This window comes from Fringilla coelebs (genome assembly GCF_963513975.1).
Source record: "Fringilla coelebs genome assembly, chromosome: Z".
In the NCBI taxonomy this organism is placed as follows: Eukaryota; Metazoa; Chordata; class Aves; order Passeriformes; family Fringillidae; genus Fringilla; species Fringilla coelebs.
The window spans coordinates 24164130-24190910 of record NC_140031.1 but is presented as its reverse complement, the minus strand read 5'-3'; the positions used below and the strand labels follow the sequence as shown (position 1 = coordinate 24190910).

Below are 26781 nucleotides of genomic sequence, written 5' to 3'. Positions count from 1 at the left end.
CTGAGGACTGCAGAGTTGGCATAAAAAAATTGAGCAGGCCAAAAAGTGTTGAAAATATGTTACAGTGGAGGACCTTGTTAATTTAGGCTATCTGTTCTCTGAGAGGTGCTGGCCTGAATAGCTCTTACCATAAGAAAATTACTAGTATAGAGGTGATCTTCTGTGACTAAGCCCAGATATCTTAAATGAATACAGTAAAAGGAATTTTGCTGCTCTGTATCTGACCTTTCCATTCCTCCTTCAAATGATGCAGGTGAACTTTGGCAAGCACTGTAGTTATGCTCTTAAGCAATGCTAGACAGAAGAACAGTTACAAAACAGATAGAACAATTTCTTCAGAAAATATTAAACCACCTGGCAAAGAGAAGCCTGATTAATGACTTTACTTTGAGTCACACAACATTCTGGACTTACAAAATTGCTCTGGATGATGTGCATTTATATCACTAAATATAACATGAGCACACACACGCGCACACACACACATACAAGAAAAGAGAATTACTGAAGGCTTGTAAGAGAACAATGAGCCTCAATAGTGTCATCATTAGAACTCAACAGCTCCAGGACCCCTCTGAGTCCTTCAGTAAAAATTTATTTTAAGACTTTGTCTTTCAGTGCTCAAAATACCAAGTGGTTTTAAGCTGACCATTAGCAGCATCTGTTTTCCCCTTCTACTGTTTGATATGCACAGAATGAGACTGAGGTTTTATCTTCTGAGGAGCTTGGTGTGACTCTTTCAACATTTTCTCCATTGTACATGTAACTTTTCTAAAAGTGCCTTTAGTGAGCACTGGTTGTACCTGTGTGGCTGCTAGAAAATAACATGTGAAGTGTTTTAGGATGCACCAGAGTTTACATTTTTTTGGGGGAGTCTTGTCAAACCCAGGATTATAGCTTAAGGAAATCAGCAATCACATTTACTCATGTAAAGACCAAAGTACAGAGCATTGTGAAGAGCAGTCTGTATGTTTGAAGTGATTGAGGGCATGAGCTTACAGCTAACAACTGCAACCTGATGATCTCTTGTGTAGTACTGTCTCCCTCCGGCACAGATCAGTAGGTGCATTTCTAGCCCAGAAAGTCACCAGCAGTCACCTTGCTGCAGGGCAGCAACACAACACCTGGCTGCCCCCTTGCCTCTCGGAGGGCGTCTTCTCTGGGGCAGTCTCACAGACCATAAAGTAGAATGAGCTCATTCTGCAGGAGCTTCCACAGCTCCCCCAAAACACTGCTGCTTTTGGCTTATGAAGCTTGAGTCACCTTTCCCTCTACGTGAGGAAGAAGCTCTGTGCAAAGATACATTGCTAATTCTGAGTTAAGGTGACTTTCTGTACAGCTTTTTGGTGGCAGTGTCTACTCCAGGTAACTTTCTTCACTTGAGAGGACCATTAGTCCATTTGCCAGTGAACTTTATTTTTCCCTTTCAGTTCAGCCATTTGTGTTAACCACAGCCCCATCCTTCAGCATCCAATTATTTATAAATGCCTTTCTCACCCATGTTGTCAGCTGTAAAAGAACAAAATGCATTAGAGACATGCTGTTCCTTTGTATTACCTCTGACTCTTTGAATAGTGAGGTACTCTGGAGAATAGTTTTAAAAAATCAGTGTATATCTCTACCCTGTAGATCTCTGACTTGGCTATCCCATGCCAAATATTTCATATCTTGGCTATAGAAAGGGTAGAGTGCAGATTTATGCTGAGAAACTCCTCAGCTAAATGGTGCTACTTCAGGAACTGTCTTGATATTAAACTCTTAATAATGTGAGTTATTCACTTTGAAAATGCATGCCTAATTTTGATGTAGATTTACAATTCATTGACCTTTTGCCCTGGATTCAGATTGCATCTGAGGAGGTGGTTTTTGGTCCAAAGGATGGGAAAACTGGACCAATGCAGTTGGTTTCATAGCACAGAGGAATGGAACAGGAATTGCAAAGATCTGGGCCACCTGGACTCCAGTACACAGAATTCACAGACAATACAGCCAGGTGTGAATGTGTGTATAGATATTATTAAACCACATTTAAATAAGAATTCCAAAGGAAAAATGGATAGTTGAGAGACTCTGCATCAGTAGGGTCAGTAACATCCACTGATTAAATGAGCAGAAGGGAGTTTTGAAGCAAAATAGGTAGTAAAAATCAAGCTATTCAACATCTGTTTGTAAGCCTAGGAGAAACTGCTCACAGTCAGTTTTCATATAGAGCTGCACCCTGTCAGAATTAATTACAATTCATTTGTTTATATTTGGAAGAGTGAGGTCTGATTCCTATCTTCTTATATGCATGTTTTCATCAAATAGGGATATAATTACAGGTGGTATACCTGTCAGTGCTGTAAAAAAAAAATCAGTGGAATTGAATGTGGAATTGACCATGAGGTCTCTGGTGTTAGCTTGGGAGCTACTTCCAGCAGTCAGTTTTCCCTTTTCTCTTAGGTTAGCCATTTTGCTACAAGAACACTGAGAGAAGCTTTCCTCCTCCCCTGCTGCAGATTTGGAAGTGCACTGTGGACTTGAATGTTGTCAGTGGTCATTGCTCCCCTGCAGTTATCGTGTCCATTATGAAATGCAATTTATCAAACCATTGTGCTAGCCCAAAAACCAAGAAACCTCTTTTAGAAAAGGAGAGAGAAAATTAGGTTTAGCTTTTTTGTGTGTGTTCATTACCAAAGTTAATCAAATTTCTTCTGAGATCCCAGAATAGGTGTTAATGTGATGACTCAGGTGTTTTCCAGATAGACACCCAAGCTCAAGTCTCTGTTTTGAAAGTGTCTTAAAAGGTTCTCCCATGTGAGTACTCTTCTTCCTGGACTCTTGGCTATTGTGGGTTTCTCTTTCTCTTGCTTTTAAGATTGCTTCCCTGAAATCCATGCATTCCAAAGAGTCCTGCCTGATGAATCTCTATTTCCTCCTTGTCACAAAGACAAATATTTCTTAAACAGCTGTTTAATTATATTGTGAAAAACACAAGATTTCAGAAAGAGTGGTCATAGTAGATTCCAGAATAAATCAGTTCCCATCTGTTAAATGTTTAGGTCTGTGTTAATGTTCCAAGCAGTGTTGTGGCTCATGGAAGAAGTCAGTAACTGCCGAGTCAAACACCTTTGCTATGGCCTTGTTTCAGGCTGCTGCAGTGATGGAGACTAGGATAGCAAGACAAAAAAATTAAGATTTCTTGCATTCTTATGGTCATGGTGTACTGATCTGCAGCTGCTGGACAGCTCTCCTTTCCCTTGAAGCTCTGGATGGCAGCAACAGGGTGCTGGAGGAAACCTGGGAAATCTTTGGCTACCTTTATTCCAAAGACATAAAAAAGGTCAGCTGGAGTACTATGATGGTGCAGTGGGTGGTTAGAGAAGAGATGGATGAAGTGAAGGTCTGAGATGGGCTAAGCAGGTGAGATATCATTGTTCAAGTAGTAAAAAAATTACCAGTCTAGTCAAGCTGGGGTGGTTGTGGATGGGTCCTGTGTTATGGGCTGGAGGAGGTCAGGGCAGAGACATGCCAAAGAGAATGGTGCTTAAGGGGCATGTGGGTAGAGAGGTGGAGAAATAAAAGTCTTTTCTTGGTGGCACTGGATGTCTTTGATGATTAGGAGTCTTGAGGAGATGTGATGTCTGAATCTAGAGATTACTGCCCAAATCTTAGAGCTGCACAACAAAAACGTATCTTTACCAGTCAGTGCAGCTGCAACAGGAATTGCCTAGATGATGTTCTGTGTACAAAACTGTAGCAACATACCCACTGCTGCCTAAAGCCACTTGTTAGACTGTGCTTGTCTCTGTTTTATTAATGAGCCCACCACAGTAGCATAGGACTCCTTCTACACCTTGTAGTCAAACATTTGTAAGCAAGAGAGAAGTATCTAATATTAGTCTAGACAAACTGAAGATCACTAACCACCTGTTTTCTGAAGGAAGTTTTGACAAAAGAGAGACAAAGGTATTCTCCCCAAAACCAAAATTACAACAACAAAATAACACCAAAGCAAAACAAGTTAACACTAAGAATCAAAATTGTTCAAATACAGTGATACTACTGATATAACTGGTTTTAGTATAACTTCTGTGATAATTTTGTTAAATGGCAGCAGGCACTCCTTTATTGCCGTCCCAGTTAGGAGAGAATTTACACAATGTGTTAGTTCTGTGTGAGTCTGATGCATGGGAATAATTTAAAATTAATGTTTGTTTTGGTGGTGGTTTTTTTTCCTTCCAAATGTAAGTTGTATAAATAGTGTAATTTTATTTGGTGCAACAGTTTCTTTGATACATTTTGGGAATTTTTTTGTTTGTTTTTTGGTTTTTGGGGTTTTTTTTCAGTGTGACAGAACTTTTACTACTCTAGTCCTTTAGGTGAGATTGGACTGAGCAACAGAATTGGGTTTGGTTTTTTTTCTCACACCATTAGTGGGTTAAAAACTATGTGTTTGATAGATTTATTTAAGGCTCACACTCAAGACAAGAGTTGTGCAAGTCTTAAAGACAATATGTTTTAAATGTCATAATTTTAAGTTAGATCCTGTGCATCCTGGTGGTAGAGATGTCAGACTTTTTCTTTCAGGTTTATGAAAGCAAAATATAAAATTATTGAGACCAGAAAAACTAGTGGGACTGATGGGTATTACAGTCAGTGAGAATGGGTGTCTGTGTGCAGATACACATTAACAAGAACAGCTGATGCACATACAGATCTCTCTTGGCCCTCTGGCATTTTAGGCTTAGGGACTATGCATACAGTTCAAAGAGTTCAGTAATGAACTGTCTTCAAAGAAGGGAATCTTTTTCATGGGTTCCATTGCATTTACACAAGAGGCTATTTTTAGATGAAGCATTTTTTTTGCCCCTTTGGAGCTATAAGACATCTGCGACCTCACCTTAGGTTTGAAAAATCTGCTGTGCTGGAAGTAACTCCATTAAGGCCATCCTTTCATGTTTGCTTTATTGTTATTTTTCATTTAGTTGCAAATCTCTGCAGACCTGTAGATAGTTTTGTACTGAAAAACGTGCTGTATTTCTGTAGCTCACATGTGAAGTCTCATCAGAGAATAGTGTTTTCCTGCATGGCTGATGCACATGATTGCCCATCAAAGAATCGTCCTTAACCATCTGAATTTTTTGTGTATCATTTCCTATCACTGAAGAAAGAGAATAATTTTATTTCAAAATCTAATGAATGAGCTTAAAATACAGTGTTTACTGTACAAAACAATGTTTAATGCTACAACATATAAAAACTTGGTATAATTTTGCACTTCCAGCCCCCATGTAGAAATGTGAAATGAATACATATAGTCCAGTAGTAAAAATTCAGAAGTCACCACTCCATATGTTAGATTGCAAATCTTGCATCTGGAAGGATAGCACTGATATCAGTGAGACGATGATCTGACTTTTTTTAGATAGGCAGTGGGCAAAAGGCTATTCAAATTTTCTGAAAATTTCCCCACATATTATTTATAACTCAATAGGAATAAATGACTGGGCTGTGATACATTCTCTTGTGGCTAAGAGGCTAACAGAGATCAAAACAGCTGGCATTATACCTCCTACACAGCCCTTAGCTATTTCAGCTGTAGTTGGGCTGGGCAGTGCTGCTGCTTCCATTGGCTTGTTCCTAACTCTCCCTGATAACTGTTCAACTTTTCTTGGTAGGTGAAGGAGGTAGTGGCCGGGCACTGGTGCAGCATACAAGATTTGCATCACTTGGAGATGTCAGCAGTGCTCTCCTTCCAGAGATCTGCCCCTCTCACTGTCACAGGATTTTTGGTTTTTACCTGTTCTTTCAGCATAGGATCACTGAGAAAGTGATCACATGGGAAGAGGATAGCTTGCCTTCTTTGAACAATGGCAGATTTTTTCTATGTATGTACATATACTTGCTGTATTCCTGTCTGCAGGTTGGGTGAGCCATCTGCTGGCATCTTTCCTCCAGTTTTGGTTGACTTTATTCCCAAAATACACTTTAGTTATTTTATTGCCCCTCTCCTTGCCCTTTCGAATAGTTACAGAGGTATTGCCATTATTGAAAATGGGATCAAAGCAGGATACCTTTAAATGTGTGAATTTCTTGGTTCTTTTTGGTCACAGTTCACAGCCTGCTTCTACCAGCTGCTAAGTGCCTTCAATCCTTCTTCCTCACTCTGAGGGAGGGTTGTTCTTTGTCTATTCCAAGTATTGTCTAAACTGATTAGTATCTGACAATACAGGTATATATTCTTTTTTATTATCAATAAGCATGCCACGGACAGGAAAAAATCATGGCATAAATGTGTGACAGAAAAAAGTACCTTCATTCTGCCTATCACAAAATTAAGCGTAAACCAGGGAAGAGTCTTCTGTGCATCTTCTCTAATCTCCTTTCAAATTTTTCCTGCTTGCCTTCTTAAAAACTCACTCAGCAACTGACTTGTGTGCTAATGGGAAGTTAGTAAGAATTGGATTTTCTGTTTATTTGAAAATATCACTTCAACTAGAGAAGTATTTCAACCACAAAATTCTGGGAAAAATGTTTCATTTATTCATAAATTAGAGCTTACTATAGTCAGTTTGAGATTCTGGTTATACTTTGATAAAAATATTCCCTTGATTTACTGCTTCTTCAAAAGGCTTTATTTCTAATGCGTTAATATCTTCTATTAGCTGGGAGGATCCGGCTGAAAAATTTCTCCCTATCTGGTACTGCTAACTTCACTTCATGCTGCAGTGCGGAGGTCCAAAGGCATGTTACCATAGAGATACCCACAGCAGTTTTAAACCAACTTTAGGTTACTAAAGCTCGAGTGCTAATGATTGCTGCAACATCAGCTGCAGAATGCATGCTGTCAGGATGGATACATGCTTCAGCAGCTGACTACACCTAACTACAGCCCAGTAATGTTCCTTTTTGAGGTTGGAAGCATATGACTGAGACCCTACAGCTCTCGCTGAGACGTAGCTACTCTTGTACTGGGGCACCTGACCATAAGCACCTCAGCTGTGCCACTATTACCAGGGAGAAGTAGGTGGCCTTGAGCAACTAGATCAGATCTAAAAAGGCCCAGTGCCTCCCCAAATGGAATTGCAGTGCTTGCTGCTCTTCCTCCTTTGTTTGGTAACTGACATAGGGGGTTTTTTTTAACTTTTTGTGATGATGTATTTCACACCTTGGGCAGAGGTTGCACTGTTAGATCAATATTCAGGGTGAAAAATAAAGTGAGTGGTGATTTACTCATCTCACCATCAGCAATAACATCTTGTATGTAGTTACAGATTTGGCTCCACTGTGTGTTTAATGCTTGCAGATGTGTTCAGTGAGCACATACTGAACACATGAAATGGAAGTTCATTCCCCTTTGAAGAAAAAGGTGAAGTGGAGCACTAAGGTGAAGAATTTAACAATCAATCTTTAAATCAATATGGTTTCTTGTTTGGTTTGCTTCTGATCCCAAATCTGTCAAAAGAAACTAAGCAAGGTGGATGACTAGGCTGTTGCTGTTCTGTTGTCATGTTCTTTTCCTGAGAGGAGAACCTAGTCACGTGAGGCAGCACATGGATGAAACGCTTTCCTGTTATTGCTGGCAGCAACAGAAGGGTAAAGTGTATGACAGTGGGTCATGTATGTTCTGCTGTACGTACAAATTCATGAAGACTACTGTGCTGCTTCATGATGTACACATCTCAGTGAGAAGTAATAATCTCAGGTAGGAACAACTGCAAGTCTACCTGTCAGGAGCAACATAGAAAACCATTAAACCAAGCCATCCTTAATAAGATGGGCACTCTTGCAGCTGTTTCATTTCCTCAGAATCAGTCTTTAAAGTGGTAGTAAAACATGCTTATAAATCTTTTCAAATTAGAGTGTATTTATCCTATTTGTACACTCACAACCTCTTCACTAGTCTTCCATGACAATAGAATAATTTGTCACGGGTACCAGTGAAATTACTGTGTCCATAGTATAATCCAGTTTCTTGAACTTGTATAAAGACTGTGCAAACCTTTGTCTAAACCTGTGTAAATAGTGCACCTTTTGGCAAGTGTCTCCTGTAACAAAGAAAATTCAAAGTGACCAGCATGCATGAGAAATGCAGGAATAGTTTTTATTTGCTGAAGCATACATAAGGCTTCTTCATTTTCCCAATGTGGTAACATGATCAATAACTATAAAATTATTGCATTTTATTATAAGCAGAAGTAGGGTAAACTCTTTTATGATCTGATGTAGGAAAAGTTTGACGTTTCAGTGTCCCAAGCTCTGAGATGGCCCAATGCTTTTCATGCTGTGGCTTTTGCCTCCCCAGAGAAAACTGAGGAGACAGTTTCTGCTTTGGGACAAGGATTCCTGCAACACCACAGAGGTTGTCTCAGTGTGACCAAGCGGGAGCAAACTCCCTTGGCTGGAAGGGTAGTTTCCAACAGTTGAAGATCCCACTCCCAAAAACAATGGGAACTGTGCCTAGCCTTGCCTTTAGCTTGCCTTTGAAGACTTTCAAATATATATTTCTTAGCTTACTCATAGAGTTTTGAGGCAATCGTATTTTGAATGTGGTAAAAGTAACTGAATATATTTTAAAAATACCTCTGCATACATAATGATTGAAACTAAAATGCAAGATTAGAGAATTACTTTTCTTTTGATTTTTATTTTTAATGGCAAAGTATATTTTTGGAGTGTTGTTTTAATAAAGTGAAATATGAAAAAGCCAGCTAATACGAAGGCATTTCATTTAAACTTCTGTGGGGCAAACTGTATCTTCAAATATATATGTGTCTCTGCTAGAAGCTGCAAGGGGAATTGAAACACAAGAAACTTCGATAACATGAAATATTAAACATAAGCAAACACTTCAGACTTTTATGGGGAAATGGCATTTTCTCAGTATTTTGTTTGTATTTAGTACATATTTTCATGAAAATTGTTTCTGAAATGGGTGAGCAGTGCATGCTTCTATAAACTCCCCATAGCTCTCAGGACTAGCAAAATTACTTCTCACCTTTTTTCTCATCTTTCTGCTAACTTTTATGGGGACTCTTTTCCTGAGGCCTCCTCCTGTCCTCTGGAGTACACAAGACAAATCCCCATCTCAGAACAGATCTCTCTGCATGGTAAGTACACCATGCTGACTGTAAAATTGCCTTTAAGTCTATCAGAGCTGTTGTCTCTGACCTACTGCAGATTCATGCCTACTGCAGTGGTGTGTCAAGGCCACTTGTTTTTTAGAGTACACAAGGCAAATTCCCATTTCAGAACGGATCTCTCTGCATGGTGAGTCCACCATGCTGACTGTAAAATTGCCTTTAGGACTATCAGAGCTGTTGTCTGAGACCTGCTGTGGATTCAGGGTATGTTGATTCACACCATCTTCGATAATACAACTATATCCACCCAGAGGACTTTAAAATGTCTTTGCTTTATTTTTAATGACAGTTTTCTGAATAATCTGTATCTGTTACGTGGCGGTCTCTATGAAAAAACATAATGGCTGCAAATTACAGATTGTGTCAGACTGTGCTGTGCTTCTCAGCTATATATGAAAAAGGAGGTAGTGTTCCACGGTGCATGAGTTCCCAGCAACAGTACAAAAATAAGTAAAAGAGCTTTTTTGGGGACGATTAATAAGTAAAAAATCACTCCTGTGTGTTTTGGAAATGTCTAAGGCCTTCAGTAGGGAATGGATGGGGGAGGTGCCACACGTGCTTATGCTGGTCTGGTACAAATTATCTTTTGTTGGCCATTCTCAGAGATACGATGTTAGTTTGGTGGCTTGATATGACCCTCTGCAGCTGTTATGTCTTTGCAATCCTGATCTTCATTGAAGCCTGACTTAGCAAAATATTTAGGGGCACAAGTAGAACCATCCAGCTTGACTGGAAAAACCAGAACACCCATTTGACTTAACTTTTTCTCAGGGTCATTGCATCCAGAAGTCTAAAATAGCCCTGGGGTGGTTATGACACATCTGGCAGCAAAATTTGGAGCAGCTGGTTAGCTCCATGCCATTGAGGACTAAAAGGGAAAAATGGGATTTCTCCAAGAGCTGCATCTGTGAAAATTCATTGTTTTAGTAATTTTATATGGATCTGAAGACGTGAGGTCTAAATTCTGCAAGGGGTAGTAATGATATATTTGCATGGCCATAACTGAAAGGGTATGGGGCGCTCTTTTGTTAGTCAGTGTGTGGATCCAGCAATCTGCATTACCACTTCACAGAGTTTCTACAGGTGGGACTAGTGAGCAAGTCAGAGTGTTCTATGTGTGCCCAGAAATAAACTTTTTTATCTTCTTTGACTGTAACAATTACAGACATTTTGTTACAGAGGAGAAGGCCTCCCATCCCAAAGTCTTATTTGCTTTTGGGAAAGCATTTGATCTTTACCAGCAACTTGCTATGTGAAGTAAAATGTAATTTCTGGACTCTTGGGTCAGAGAGCTGGCCCTTACGATTGTTGGACCCGCCTCCTGTATCTCCATCAGGTTCATCAAAGCCTGGAAAAAGTTTATTTCTGGTCTCTGATTTACTCATGGGAGTCCTAAGGTGTCATGTCTGCTTTTTCTGTTGTATTCAGCTAAGAAACTTCTAACAGATAGCAACATAGCTCTTTGTGTTGTTTGAATTTCACCTTATTTCTGTGACTCCTGCTGTCAAGGCTCTCTGCTACCCTGCCTATCTTGCAGTTGTTTTTTTTCCTCCAGTTTTCTTAATGGCTTTGCCTGTGGCATTCCAACAAACCCTTTTCAGCAGTCTTGAACAGAACTAGTTTATTAAAATTCTTTCTCTTGAAAATTTATTATTTTCAAGAGAAATAATTTTAATAAACTAGTCCTGTTCATGGGTTTATATATAAATATTTAAATATGGTTTTATCAGCACTCATTTTAGAGTGACCCCATATGTTTTACAAAATGATATTGTATTGCATCTTTTGTTCAATACATCACAGTATTTTTGTTCTTCCATAGAACTCTGTCACAGAGTGACACAGAGTAGTACAAGTGGCCTGAATGCCCAGACCATTTTACCTGCTCTCTTGGCAGCTCCTTTCCCTCAGTTTGTGACAATCAAATATTTCTTCACTTTTTTGAAAACTGAATGGGACCCAGTAAAAAACTTACAGAAGTTACTGATTCCTGTCTTGTGACATGCACTTGTAGTAAGTACATTATTAACAGGGAACACAACAGATCTCCCTGCCGAGTGCCTCCAAAGATAGCTGTAAAATAAAGAGATATATGAGAGAGATATATAACAGAAAACTCAGCAATAGCTTTTTCTGTTGTAATCTCATGGACTGTAGTGTAACAGTGTGAATAATTTACGCATAAGCAGTTATCCATTGGAGTTGTCCATGATACAGGGTCTAATCTACTGAAGTAAAGACATCAGGTCTAATAAAATCTGTGTTTTGTGAAAATGTTTGCAGGTGGATTGAAACTAAATTGTTTTATGACTTTCAGGGGCTGGATTTCTTAATAAGGGTGGCTGGAAAGTGTCAGGCTTTTAATGTCCATGTGATCTCTTGGAGAGGAGATTAATACTCTCCCATAGTTCATGGCAGATATATGGTTCGTGTTGCTTAGTAAGGACTTAAATCAGTGAAGTCCTGAACATTTGGGCTATGCTGCCTTTAACTGTACAAGAAGACCTTTTTGTCTCCAGAAATCTTGCTCATAAAATAGAATTAAACAATTGCTGAGCTGGGTTCAGCTTCTGCAGTATAAGGTGCATTGAAACTAGGCAACTACAACTCTTCTTTGGGGAGAAAAAATTTGGCAGTTAACATTGAACACAGCAGGCAGAACTTCCACTTTTGATTCTTAAGGGTGGAAGTGGATGCTGTGCGTGTGCAGAAGCCATGGGAGAAAATTGATTGGAAAGAGGGTCATGCTTTCCTCTGTGTGCATTTTTTTTTTTATCTTTTCAGTAATGTGTTGGTAGTAAGTTGCATAATTACAATAATGGACAATCCTAATGGTGGAGAAAAATGACTATATTATGTTCAGAGATGTCAGTACATAAAAACTGAAGTAGCAGTAAGAGGTCTCTGTAGAACATTTGCATGAGTCTTGTAATGCTGGGTCTGAACAGTGGCACTTAATTATGGTGCTTCTCTTTGGTAAGACTGGAACAAAATGTCCAAAAAAATACCTTTTCCAGAAAGCTTTTAATTTCACACACACACACACACGCTGTGTAAGTAGTGATAGGTAATACCCAAAATTTTATTGCTTATTGTGCAAGTAATAATTTGCACTGGTTCAGCAGACCAGGCGAAGGTCTGTTGTATGCCTTCTTTCCATGCTTTTGCAGATCTTATTTGTGTTGCAGCTGTATGCAAAAGTTAAATCATAAAATCAGATGCTTATGCTACCTGCCTGTATATGAACAGAATAATGGCAGTCAAATTTTCGTGGCTGCATTCAAGTTTGTAAGACTGGGTAACTAAGTTTCATCAGAGTATTTCTTGTTTCATTCAAGGTATGAATTCTTCAGGTGCATCTAACACCTGCTTCTCTGTTCTTCTGAGTCAGAGCTTCCCCTTTCTCTACCACTTCATGTGTGTCACTTATACCTACCTTGTACAAATACTCCTACTCTTCCTCACTCTGCATCTTGTTTGGGTAGTCAGCCCATGTGCCCTATTAGAAAAGTCTTTTGACTTTGAGAATTGTGAGACAACCTTTGTAAACGCTTTAGTCTTAAACGACAAAACACAGAGGGTGTAAATGCTGGTTTGGGTAACGTCTGCTGTGGCTTAGTTTGATGACTCACAAGTGGGCAAGGCACTGTGCATATCACAGAGTGTGATATCTGGATATCAGTCTTGGAGTATTTGACTGCTGCTGTCTGGATTAGCTGCAGTGGCTTTGTCGAAACTAGAATAGAAACTTGAAATGAATTAAATGTGATCATGAATTATTCAGTCAGCATAAGAGCCTTAGAGCTGTTTATTTTGATGAGAATTTGGCTTTGATTTTCGTTGTCTGCACAATTTTTAGTGAGAGACATGGCACAGACTTTCATGTTGATAATTTGTAGTTTCACAATAACAGACAATGCTAAGCTGGAGGCTTTCTTACAGGGGACAGCATCACTCATGATACTTGAGATGGTAGGGAATAATTCTCTTTGTGGGTTTCTAACTAAAAGGTCAGTGGCAAAATAGTTAATTTTGACATATATTTAAATGCTGGTTTTGGATTTTAAAGTCGATGTTAGACTGTAATGGGGAAAGTGTCCATAGGTGTCTGTTATCCTATAAAAAACTTGGGAAGATTTAATTTTTGTTTTATTGGTGTTTGTACTGTGAATTTGCAGTTTGGAGTGTTGTTGGGTTTTGTATTCTTGTGGAGGTTTGGGGATATTTTCTATAGAGCTCCTAGGCATAATTCTAAGACATTCTTGTGGATGCTAAAGTTTTAATCAAAAGCCAAACTAGTTGTTTTCCACTGCCTGCTCCCAAACTCAACAGTCAAGACAGAAGTGCTGCAAAACAAATGCTGTCTGACAGTGTGAAGGAGCAGGGAGGAGAGAACATTATGTTTTCAAAGGACATGTATCTGTCCTTTATGCTCAATGCCCTGTTCTTTACTGGAGTTTATTTTGGTTTTTTTGTAAAATGTAGATCAAAGTTCAATGCTGAGTTTTTTTTTTCTAACTGCAAGACAATTCAGAAAACTTCAATAAATGACTCACTCTCATCAGAACATGCTTGTTCTGGGTTTTGTTGGGGTTTTTTTGGCTTTTTTTCTTCTTTGTTCCAGCAAGAGGCATATAGTGTTTTATAGAGGTTTTAGGCTGAGGTATGTAGGTGGCTTTCAGGAGCTGGCAAAAGAAGATAGGAACAGACCTCTTTGAATCAGGAAAAAATTCATTCCAGCAATGCCCACCCAAGAAAAGAAGTACAGGGGGTAATGCAAAGCCAGCGCTCTGATGGTAGCATCCGTCATGCATCTCTGAAGAAGCAGCCTGGTAACACTGCAGCCTAGGGCTGGTGTTGAAAGCTAGCAGTATCTACAGTGAATAGTGTTGGAGAAATGGTAGAACAAAACCACGTGTGTTGGTTTTGCACAGCCTGGCTTTTGTAGTGGGGGAGCAACAGAGGTGGCTCCTGTGAGAAGCTGCCAGAAGCTTCCACCGTGTCTGGCAGAAGCAATCCCTGATGGCTCTGAGGATGGATGTGCTGCTGGGCAAGGCTGGACCAGTCAGAGATGTTGGTAGTGCCTCTGTGATAACATATTTGAGAAGAAATCGAAGCAAAAGCAGTGGCATAGTTTTAATTCCAGCCAAAGAAGAGGAGGAGATGAGAACGGGTGAGGGCACCACCATGGGGGCTCCAGGGTCCGTGCAGAGGGAGGGGAGGAGCTGCTCCAGGTGCCAGAGCTGAGATTCCTCTGCAGGCTGTGGTGCAGACCATGGTGAAGCAGCTGTGCCCCTGCAGCCCCTGGGGATCCACAGGGGATGCAGAGATCCACCAGCTGCCCATGCTGGAGCGGGTGGATGCCTGGAGGAGGCTGTGGTCCAGCGGGAGACTCTCTGGAGAGAGGGAGTCCTGCTTCCAGGCGGGAGCAGCCTGTCCTTGGAGGACTGCATCCCGTGGAAGAGTGACCCACGCCACAGCAGTTTTGGGAGGACTCTCTGCCTGCCTGTGGGAGGGACTCAGGTTGCAGCAGTTTGGGAGGGCTGCTGCTCATGAGATTGGAGCCACATCAGAGAAGTTCACAGAGAACTGTGTCCTGTGGGAGGGACCCCATGGCCTCACAGGGGAAGGACTCCTCTCCCTGAGCAGCAGAAGAAAATCTCAGTGATGAACTGACCAAAATCCCCACGCCCTGTCACTCCTGTGTCAGTGGGAAGGAGGGACGGGTTGGGGGGAAAAGGTGTTCTTCAAGGGCTTATTTTACTTCTTATTATCCTCCTCTTATTCTGTTAGTAATAAACTCAATATCTTTAATTTTAGACTGTTTTGCCCTTGGAGTGTTTTCTTCTGGTCCTTATCTCAACTCATGAAGCCATCTCAAAATTTTCTCTTTTCTGTCCAGCTGTAGCAGGGAGGGTGAGTGAGAGGTGTTTGTGGGTGCCTGGCATTTGGCCAGTGTCAAACTATGACACCACAGCACATGCCTTGAGTCAATTTTTTTTCCCCTTTAACCTTTGTAATAGAGTCCATAATTACCTACATGAGTACTAGCACACCAGGATTACAGGTGCTGCTTCTGACTGGTCTAAGACTGTGTTGAGGTGCATAATCTTAGTGATTTTGTTTACTTTCAGTAAAATGCTAAATAGTTCATTCTAAACAGTGAAAGCCAAGACAACTACATTTTTCAGGCCATCTACTCCTGGAAGAGTAATGTTAAACTAATTGAGGAGGTAACTGGTGCATGCAGGTAACTTCCAGATGCTTTTTCTTAATCAGTGTTTTGGAAGGCAAAGTAAATTTTGCATTTTAAAATGATTGTTTGATTGCAAACTAGCAATATGCGTCGCAAGTTACGAGTACCTAGGCCAAGGGGTGATGGAAGACTATCATGACTGTTTAGCTAATCTCTTCTTGCAAATTATGTTCTAGCTGTTTTTCTCCATATTTATATGATTGTATTACCTGAAATACCCAGTACTGAAACTCACTTCTTGTGGGTTTTGTATCCATTTTAATAGCCATGCCCAAGAATTGATCTGCTGTTATAGCCATAAGCCTGTCTGCTGTTATCTTGTCTTGGGCAAGCGTAAGGAGCCTCAGGCAACAGAGAGAAGAAGGTAGATGGAGAGGGATCACTCCCTGGGCCTCTCTTAACTCATAACTGGAGGGCCTGCGAGTCGAGGTTATGTTCCTGCTGATGTGTTCTGCAGCAGCACAGGGGCCTACCTTTGGTAGGTTTTGTTCAGCTGCTCTTTTAACAATGCCCCTTCCAGTGGCCTGCTCCAAGTGCAAGCTTGTATTGGGAATACTCTTGGGGAGTCATTCTTCATTCTGCTCTAGCTGCTCCTGATTTCATTGATACCTGTTCAGCTCCTTAGGAAGCTCTCCTCCTAGAAGAAGCAGCCTAAGATACCTTGAAATTTCATTATTCTTGTTGCTTTCTCTTTAATTTTTCTAGTTTTCATTAATTTATCTCAAGGAAAGCAAATGATTATGTGCAACATTGAAAGTGTTGGTTCACCATAAATTTACATGGTAGTATAAAGTTGTTTTGTTTGGATCTTTGTTCCTATCCTCACAGTGGCTGCTTTTGTGACTACTTCAACATGGAAAGATGAAAATACAATTAACTTTTATATCTCTCTGTATCTATAGTCTTGAATTTTGCTCTCTCCCAGACACCAGCGCATGTATTTTTGAAACAGCTCAGTCTCAGTTGGTGTGTTTTTCCCTGAGGTAAAGAAATTTGATCGGATTCCCCAGTAATGTGTGTGACTCATGCTTCTGCGAAGTATGGACAGTAATGACAGATGGATTTACAGAAAGAAGTCTCACCATGCCAAGATCCATAAGGCTGGACATATTCTGTTCACTTGACAGATGCTGGTAAAAGTTTGTTTTCCCTTCACCTCTTCACACTGCAAGGGCATTAACATAACTTACCTGCCAAGTATATTCAGTGACGTGAAATTTGTGTGCTAACAAAATAAATATACTCCCAGAGAAAGTTCTGTTGATAAAGTCAAAAGTGTTCAAAATAAGCTTGATGCATTCTGTAGTAATTTTTCCTTCAAAAAATCTAACATAGTAGTTTGGAAATTAAAGCACTTGTCCAGAAAATGGATTTTACTTCCTGTCTTGTCAGTGCAGGCTGGAATGTGATTGCTGAGCAGCAGCTATGATGACAAGGATTGGCAAAGCCATGGCTGAGCTGATGGAGCATTGCAACAGCACCACTTGAAGGGACTAGATGGCCTTCAGGGGTGCCTTCAGGCCACAAGTTTTGTGATTCTTTATTCATTGGAGTTACAGTGAACTTTTCAGGCCATTACCCAAACCCTTCTTCTTATTCATGTTCCAAATATCTGGGGGAAGGGGAGGAAATTTCCCGGTGCTGTAAGTTTTGAGATACCCTACATGGTCAGTGAAGAAAGGGATGATCTTAATTTACACGCCCTTCTGCTTTGTGAGAAGAAAAGCATAAGCTAAGACAAGCTATAAACATCGAGGTTAGGGGATGTAAGGGACAGTGTCACTCTGTGCTTGCCCTGCTTTTGCATTTTCCAGTTTTCCATCTGCTTTTGGCTACTTCTGAAGATAGGATGCCGGACCAAGACTGGTTGGTTTGACTGATTTTTTTGATTGTTCCTCACAGGTTTTTCTAAAAATGGGAATGTGTTTAGAAATCTCCTTTTTGGGTTTTATTAAGGATCATCCTACTCAAATGTGTTCAGCCAACTGTATCTCAAATACAAATTTATTCTCTGTTGGTACAAGAACCAGAATTTTGGTAGTGATCCTAATAGTAGATCATGATCTTTGAATTCATGTAGGAAAAATCTGCATGGTGAGAAATTGTGTGTACAAGCTGCAGGACTGCTTCCAGATGCTTAAAAGCCCTAATCTGCAAATTATAGGAATAAATGGGGTGTGGACTACCCTCTATGGATAGACAGTTTCTGAGTCTTTTAGAGCCTTGAAAGGCCTCAGAGTAGCTGCTGCTGTGAGCAGAATTGGGGACTGCTCAACAATGGTAGTTTGTATGCCAAATGTAGCACCATAATGGCTGAAATAGTGTCTTTTCTGCTTGTTTGTTCTGTTGTCCTATTATGATAATGTATTCACAAGGAAGCTGCTAGCAAACTGTGAACAGAATGTAAAAAGTCCTAAAATAATATTCTTTCTCCAGTTATCATTTTATATCAGATGCACATTTAATATCTTAAACCTCATTGGATTATTTTACAAGTGTCAGCTTGCTTGTTCAAGAAATCATCTAAAATCTCTATCAACTGGACACTGATATTAAATTCTCAATTTTTGTTTTCCATAGGGTGATCCACTACTTGTGACCTGTCGGTGCTAACTGCTTTTTGTTTCCCTCTCTCTTCCCCATGTCTTTCAGAGGTTTACCTGCATTCCCCTGGTTTGCTTTTTTTCCCTTACCACTGGTTTTAAATTGAAACAACAAGATTTTACGCGCATACTATTGACTCTAGTTGCTTAAAAATGGATGACTTATGTCCTGGGCATGAAAAAGGGAGTGAGAAATAGAGAAGAAACAGATCTGTGGTTTTGACTACTTATTTTTCTAATATCTTATTTGAAACACAAGCCAGGAAACCATATAGACCGGAATGAGAATGAAGGAAGAAAGAAATCTTACCATCTGTTCCTGAAGCTGATTCTGAGACAAAACTTCTCAGCTCTGCGCAAAAGGAGTTTGTGCAAAGGAGAAGCAGACTCTGAGAATGAAACACAAAAAACCCCAACCAACTTCGACATTCATTATGTTATCAACTGTGTAATTCACAGGAGTTCAATTTTAAGCATTTGATCCTTACTTTGAAGTTTTTTTCTGCTTATCTCCAGAACTGGTGACCATCTAATCTCTACTAAGACATGAAGTCTTGGCACATGGCTGACCCTGAAGAGCACGTAGAGTTTGCAGACAGAGGCATCTCTATGGCAGGTCCCCTTAGGAGCCAGTCAGGCTGGTATTCAGAGCACAGGAGAAATGCAGGCACTGCAGTGGGCTGGTGGATCTGACATGTGGTATTCTGTGCCTAGCCACTCTTGGTTTCAAATGCTTCACTGCTAAATGAGTGCTTTCCCACCAGGTGAAGGCAAGGTTGGTAGGGAAGAGGGAGATGGGAAAGAAAGTTAGGGCCTAATGCTCCTTTTCAGACCCAGGTCACTGCAGAAAAGGAGCTCAAACGTCATGGGTGAGAGTACACAACAGGAGCTGAATTTCTTCACCCAGAGGTGAAAGTAGTCATGGGAGGAAGGGCTCTTCTTCCTGTTGACTTTGTTCTTATCCCTTGTAAGTATCTAATTCTCTTGTGTGCAGTGACATAGCTTTAACTGGGGGTATTGATATAGCCTTAGCCCAATTCTGCTTGCTTTTGAGAGGCAAAAGAACCAGATGCAGGTTTATGAACGCTACCCTTGAGCTACATGCAGACTCTGCCAAACCTACAGGTCTTGAGGATTTGGGGTCCTGTGTGCTGCCTGTGGATGTAGTATTTTTATGCTGCATGCCTCAGTGTGTGTTGTCACAAATGTTGTTAACAGGCCACCACTTCCAAACGCGCGTGTGTATTTTTTACCTACGCATCTCATGGGTCAGACTCCTCTTAAGAGTGCTTGCAGAAACTGCAGTGGCTGAACCCGCAGTGATAAAACTTTATTTCTTCTAAGTAGTATGTGTGTTTGATCACTGTTTTCAGAAAATAAAATAGCATGACCTTGTATTAGCTTCAGAGTTGAGCTATCCGGCGGTCTAAGGCTCCTCTGGACTCCGTGGAAAAGCGGCAGTCGGCCGGCGAGAGGGGAGCAGCGGGTGGAGCAGAGTCGGCAGCCCTCTAGCGGGGGTGAGGAAAACGGAGGGGATGGCGAGAGGATGTAAAAGGCAACTGGAAACCACAGCAAGGAGAATCTGACGGGGAAAAAAAAAGTAAAAACAACAACTACAAAACCCGACAGATTTTGACAACAAGGCGGCAGAGAGCTGTCTTTCCTGAAAGAGAGTTGCTGTAGTTACCGAGACAGTAGCTGTCCTGGTGGGTGGGGAGGATAAAGAGTCAGTCAGTCAAATGTGTGAGGCAGGGAAAGATGGTGTCTGAAAAAGCTGGGGAGGTCAGACCACAAAACCATCTAGCTCAGGACCAAACTCCAGCAGTATGAATATGTACTGTAGGAGTGATTCATCCTACTTAGTCTCTCAGCCTTTGCCAAATTATCATTTAGAGGCTTTTTGACTCAGAGGTGAAAAGAGCTCTCCAGTTTCCTCCCATAAATCTGCCCCTTCTTTATAAACACAAATTGCTAAACTGGTCAAGTGATACTCCCAGTAACTGTAGAAGCTGACAAAGAAAGAGGGAGAGACTCCAAATGGAGAAAGAGTGGTCGAGTGTTAAACTGTACAAAAATGCCTGTGGAGTTGGATGGACCAGAAGTGAAAAAAAACTAAGAGGAGAAAGACTGTGACATAATTCTATTAAGGAAGACAAGACAAAGAAAAAATGGGGAAGAACCGAGGAGTGTAGCTTTGCTGAACAGTGGAAGGGGAGCTGGGCACCCTTGCCTGGTGTGCTGTAGCAGGCAGAAGTACAGGACACCAGCTCCAGGCCAAGGGTGCTGGACAACAGCTCCTGGCCCTGTGTCTTGTACGGGAATTCCTGCAAGACTAAGGTCAGGGGTGCAGCCGTACGTGGCTGTGGACTGCACTTTGGCTAGGAAAAACAAAAAAATAGCCAAGGGACTTGAGGTTGAATATAGTGGTACAATCAAACCTGAAAATGGTAATAGCCAAGGAACAGGCTGAAGTGTCAATCTTCACCAGCAGTGTAGATAGAGGAAACTGAGCTGGAGGGAAGTGCAGAAGAGCCCTGGCAAAGATGCAGCCAGGGGAGCACGAGGCTGAGGTGAAAAAGGGATTGCTGTTACTGGCTTGCAAAACCAAAGAGACAGATGTCTGAAAACAATACAAAGCTGAATGAAGGGATGCACTAGTGAAAGGAAAAGGGAAGAGGGCAGGGAGCCTTCAGGACAAAAGGGTATCCAAAGGGACCTTGGTATCTCTGTGTTGCTTCTCAACTGGCACATCCATGCTGAGCCTTTCCAGGAGCCTGAATTCACCAACACCTTCGCATCACTGCTTGGTTGGCTCTAGCTGCTGTTGTTGCTCTGGAGCAGCGCAGAATTATGCAAGAAGATTTTGCTGTACTAATTAGTCTACACTAATTACAGTGGTGTGTTGGTAATTATTGATGATTCATAAATTGCATGGGCTGTAAGTCTGCAGCCATACTGGGGTAAAGTACTTTTGTACTGGTGATTAGAAAGGTGAAAATTCAATGAAGTAGTAATGCATTTTGCTTAATGGCACTGCTATGATAGTAAAGTAATTGGTGATCACTGGTTTGCACAACAGCATAAGAGCTAAGAAAGTGCTATTGACTTTGTGTAATTATTTGTTTCATAGCTGATTCCTGGGGAGATTGCTTAGGAGATTACAATGATACTGAAAATAATATTGGGCAGTTAAAAATGTTAAAACAAACTTTTTTTTTTTTCACTGGTTTTATGCTTTTATTATTTCTAGGTGGTTACTTCTTTACTTTCAATACAGCGTCTGTTCCTCTGCTCACTGAAATTAGGGGCTTTCTCACTGGCCTCTTTGGAATCAGGCTTGTCTCTGCATGTTTTACCAGAAAAGTCTGTTATGAGCTACTACACTAATTGATTTAGGTTGGAGATCTATTAGCAGTCCTTCCTGGCAGTCAGTCAAATAATGAGAGCTTTATTCAAATTGGAAATCATCAGCAATGTGATATTCACTTAAGTGAGGAAATGAACAGAGGTATGGTCATGGTATCACTAATACGCAATGTCCACATGATCAGATTCTTCTGGGAGTTCAGAAGATGTGGAATTAGTTCCTTCAGATGACTGATAGATCTGTAGGACATTTGTGAAGGCCAGGCACTCATGTCATTATTTTTGCTACCTTCTTTAGCTGAGTTTGACAGAGAAGAGTGAGTCAGTCACTTATACCCACAGCAGTTTGGGGATATAAATCCAAGGGTCTGATTCAGGTTGTGAAACAAGACTCAGAACTTAAAGACCAGAAAGAAGGATGTCAGACATATTTTTCGCTATATCTAATGAGAAGGTTTATTTATCCTTCCCATATTCAGGTTCATTACCAACCTTAATTTGTCCCATCTGTTTCTGTGCATTGTAAAAGTAATGAAGTTGAGCATTTTAGGAGCTCAAAGACAATACATAGCAGTCTTTCAGGTAGAACAGCACCTATTCTGCATCCCTCTGTGGTTCTGACCCCATCAAGTCTGCGCTGAGCAGGACAGGGACACATTCACCTACATCAGGAGTCTCCAATTTTCTAATTTTCTCCTAGCTTTCCTGCTGTTAGGAAAGGCAGGAGCACCCTGAATCTGGAAGGAAGGGAGGAAGAGAAAGACCCTGATTTTTTTGTCCTTCTATTCAAGTGCTTTCTATTCATTCATGAGGCTGACACAGAAACAGCCGGGAGAAAAACTCTGAGTCAGAGTCTGAGTGAGTGGATTATTTTGTTGCTGTTGTTTTAAAATAAACAAGATAAGAAAAGTGGCTAATCTATAAAGTAATCTCTGTAAAGGACTTGATAGACTTGCCTGCATTGATCTGTGTCTTGGACACAGTTATTCCATTTTTGACGATACAGAGTGACTAATGCTGGATATCTTCTGAAGCAGTAGAAAGTGGAAGGCATTCATTCATTTACAATGTGAGTTCCCTGATATTTCCCTGGCATTAATAAACAGAGAATAAAATAAATATCTGTGTCCAAACATACATGGATGTGTCTGTATTCTTTTGTTGAAGAATCTCATGCTTTTGAGCCACATCTTCTGAGACAGTTAGAGCTGTGTATTGTCAAAAAACATGCTTTTTCTCTGAGACTGACTGAAGTTTGTTGTGTAGTCTTACAAATTTGTCTAATGACATCACTTCAAAACTTTTTTTTTTAATCAAAGTGTATGATGATAAAAGATTTATTTAAGAGTTTCCTACTGAGTACCACTGGAGTGTGAATGTGCTGTTTTCCTCTTTTGGTTGGGGGAAATAGGAGCTGTGAGCTTTTAGAGAACTGTTTCTTTAAGTTACTCTTAACTCATGGTTGATGATGGGTGCTAACTTCCATTTCTGTTCAGTTGTGCTTACTGGCACTAAGCTACATTCTGCTACAGCAGGAGCTCAAGTGGGAAGTGAAGCTTTTCTGTGAGAAAAGGAGAGGTTAACTACACTTATATTGGGGGCAGTTTTTGCTTTGGAAAACAGTGGCAGGCTTTGTAGTTTAATCTTTTGGAGTACTGCCCGTTCCCACCTTCTGACGTACGTTGTTGGGCTGAGAAGAATCGATGCGCAGTGGTGCATGAAAGTCCAACGTGTCAGCTGTAGCTATACATAATGCCACTGTCTCACGTGCAGGCAAGGCTGTTAATGCTTAACACAGTATTGTATTCTCTAAAGGAAAGAGTAGAATACCGGGAACTTCATCTTTTAAATGTTTATACGCATTCCTTTGAAAAATAATTTTTTTAAGGATTAAGTATTGCCTGTATAAAAGGCTCAGACTAATGAGCACCACAGAGAAAAATGCCACAGAAATAAGGCTCCAGCATTCCTATGTGCCAGGGAATGGCCTTGGGAATCTGCCTACAACTAGGGTTTTGGTCAGATTACAGGTCTCGCAGGGTGATTGCTTTGACTCATCTACACGTGGGGCACCTGGGGAAACTGGCGACCACTAGAGCAAGAAATCTGCCCTTTGGGAGATTGGTAACTTGGAGCTAATTCTCCATATGCATGAACATTTTAAGGGTTTAAAGATTCTTCTCTTTAAGTACGTGCACCTGTGTGAGGGCATACGTATTGTTCTGTTGCTTAACAACCTTCTGTAGCTAATGGTCTGAAGTGAAACAAATCAGTAGTGTACAGGAGAAGTGTACTGAAATGTAGCAAGACACCAAAAGTATTAACGTAGTCCAGCTCCTAAGAAGTATCACAAACAAAGCAGCCACAGCCCACATGTACTGGCTTTCTTGCAGCAGGTTTAAATTATGATGTGCTATCATGTCTTCTGAAAATGTCATGGCTCACATGGTAGTGATATTTTTACCTGAAAACTGAAGGCTATGGTTCTGGAAAACAACTTTCAATCTGCAACCCAAACAAGTTCCCTTTTCTCAAAAGTCACTTCTTTCCCTATCAATCCCACTAAAACATTGTTATTTAGAATTTGTCACAAGACCTTTAAAAAAGTTTTGCATTACATTCTAATGAACAGCTTTTGGCCAGAGATAAATAGCTTTCTAGTCTCCAGCACAAACAAGTACTTCTATGTAACCTAGGTACTCTGCTGGGGAAAGAGGGAAAAGGAAATGTTTGTTTCTTGCTTCCTTATTTAAAACCCTACAATTTTTAACTTATATGCAAGTAAAACAAAAATAGGGATTTGGTAAAGATGATCATGTAAGATGCACTTCAAAGTAATGAAATTAAGGCTGCTATTCATATGCCAGTGTGCTTTTTAGCATCTTTCATGGTTCTGTTTGATCTTTGATTCTTGTATGTAAAATGCCACCTTCTAAAGAACCAGACTGACAAAAATATCTGTACTTCTCTTCTTTAAGCAGGCTTCGACTGCAGAAGTACAGGTGGGGCCCATGAGACTGACACAATACCCAATTCAGGTAAGATGCTCCTTCAGTTTCTGAGAGAGCCAATTCAGTATTGTTAGATGAAGAAATTAGGTTTCAAACTCTTTAGTTAACTATAATACTTTAATTTCACTTGTACAAGGATTGTGAGAGGGATAATGTATGTTTTGTGTATCTGATTGTTTGCAAAGATCTACAAGTAAATTGACTCAGTACATAGGACCTTCAGATTTCCATTAACATCCCCTCATTCCTTGTATCTCTCCAACCAGTAGGAGTGTGAGTGTATGTGCACCAACCAGGGAAAGAGCTGCCTCTGTGGATATTAAAAATGTTCAGTTTTGATATACCAAAGCTGAGAGCTTCATGAAACTTAGGTATATGTTCAGTTTTGCTGGGTTTTGCACAACAGGACAGAGAACTCTGTTTTCCGGACCATCAATCCAAGAAATCACCTCCAAGAAGACAGGTTCAAATTCAGCTAAGGAGCAACAGCTCTCATCCATACATGCTTCATTTTCTGTACATTTTGTTCCCGTGACAGTATCAGATGCCAAGTGTTATTTTTTTGAGCTTATAGTGGATGTTGGAACTCTAGTATTATAGGAAATTAAATAGCCTTTTAGCCTTTAACATTGTTTTAGGGATACATAATTCATCTGAATTAATTGATTGGAAGGTTTATTCTGTAAAATACAGACACATTTAGTCACCAGTCACCCTTTCTCTGAAAAACCTATGTGTGGAAGAAAAGCATCCTAAAGCTTTACATTTTTATGGCTTTACATTCAGTCTTAATGATTATGCAATCTGATGAAATTACTTGTTTATATTGTAATAAGACCGTGTAGTAGTGACTTCTACAGCAGAACAACCTTCAGATTTGCAGGGAATCTCAACACAGAAGTGTGGAACTTTTCACAGAAAAATGTTTTTAGATCATGTTCATCCTCAGAAGGATTATCCAGAAGATATTTAGCAACTACAAATACTCTCAGTGCTTTTGTCAGGATATTACTTTGTAGAACTTTGATTTGCCCAAGGCAACGTTGGATTTTTGTTGTTTTTAAAAAATTACATTCTTCTCGGTATCTTTTTAGATGGGGGTGTTATTTTGTCTTTGCATTTCACAACTGAGAATCTGTGTAAGAAAATAATCTGGTTTAGGCAGAAATTATTAAGTAAAATCATTAACTGAAGAATTTTCCTTAAAGATGTTGCCATACATTAAGTTATTTACAGTTAAGTAAAACACTTCATGTAAACCCACCTTGTGGAACAAGCCACATTACTCAGATAATTTGGCAAGTAATGCACACATCCCCACATTTACAAAACGTGTGCTAATCTTTTATTCCATCTTGACAATACAATTATGTGTGTCTCTGTGCATTGCAAACAGCTACTGAATATCACATTTTAAATGTCTATTTGTGGATGATTAATCATGTTTACAAAGACTTGCTCTGAGAAGCTAAGTTCCCTTTGTTAAAACAATTGCCACTGGGGCTTTTCTTAGCAAACTTCATTTTATTCTGCTGTGTTTTATGCTGTTATGGGACACCTGTGCCAGCCTCAAAATGGCACATATTTTTTGTCTGAGAAGTGACCTCACTTGTGCCTGTGACCTGCCGTAAAACCATTTAATAGATTCCCCACTGGACTTCATGACCATATATGTCAGAGTAAAACTCGGGTTTCATTTGTACAGAATTGTGACCCAGGTCTCCTGGCCTTAAGAGGCAAAGGGAAGAGTCCAAAGGAAACCAGCCAGCTCCAACCCTCCAAACATCCCAGATAAAGATGGCACAATTGCCTCAGCTTTGTACCAAGGCTTGCAAATAGGAACGGTTTGATTTCAGAAATGACCATGCTGAAAGTGCACAAAAATATGCTTTCTCCAGGGGACACTGGAGGTGTGGTTTTCATAAACAATTAGTGCACATAAAAAAGGTGTTGGAGCCTCTGGCAGAAATTTTTGCTCATAAACGTTTCAATGTGTTCCTGTTCAAATGCTGCATTTTCTCACCTTTTAGGACATTTATTTGCCATCATCTCTTTCACAGAGTTGACACTGTGTTCTTCCCTGATGAGCTGCAAATGAAGCACGATGATGCAGAGCATTTCGATGTTCCCTCATACCAATATAACAGGGGTATCTCTGTAACTTTATTCAGAGATACTGTGTCTTTTCCACCTTGAAAGTCTCTTGCTGGGATATGATGATTTGAAAATAATTAAGTAGCTTCTTACGTTGCTGTAATTTTCTTTTTCCTTTTGGTAGCTTGTTTATCCTCAGCTGATGCTTCTTGTATTTCAAACTCTTTAAAGCAAATTTCTGTCCATTTTCTGTATATGTATAATAAACTGGGAACTAGATGTGCAATAGTTATGTGAAGCAAATACTTAGAAAGAGAGTAAAAATT

General features: G+C 40.2%; 1 protein-coding gene across 1 annotated transcript in view; it reads left to right on the top strand.

Annotated features, from left to right (window-relative positions):
- Window positions 1-26781, top strand: part of PDE8B (phosphodiesterase 8B) — a gene marked incomplete at both ends in the record, with an annotated part of 68638 nt that overhangs the window by 5483 nt on the left and 36374 nt on the right. The window contains one exon of the mRNA XM_084225095.1: window positions 24329-24388. Coding sequence (XP_084081221.1) covers window positions 24329-24388 — 60 coding nt within the window. The remainder of the gene's footprint in view (window positions 1-24328; window positions 24389-26781) is intronic.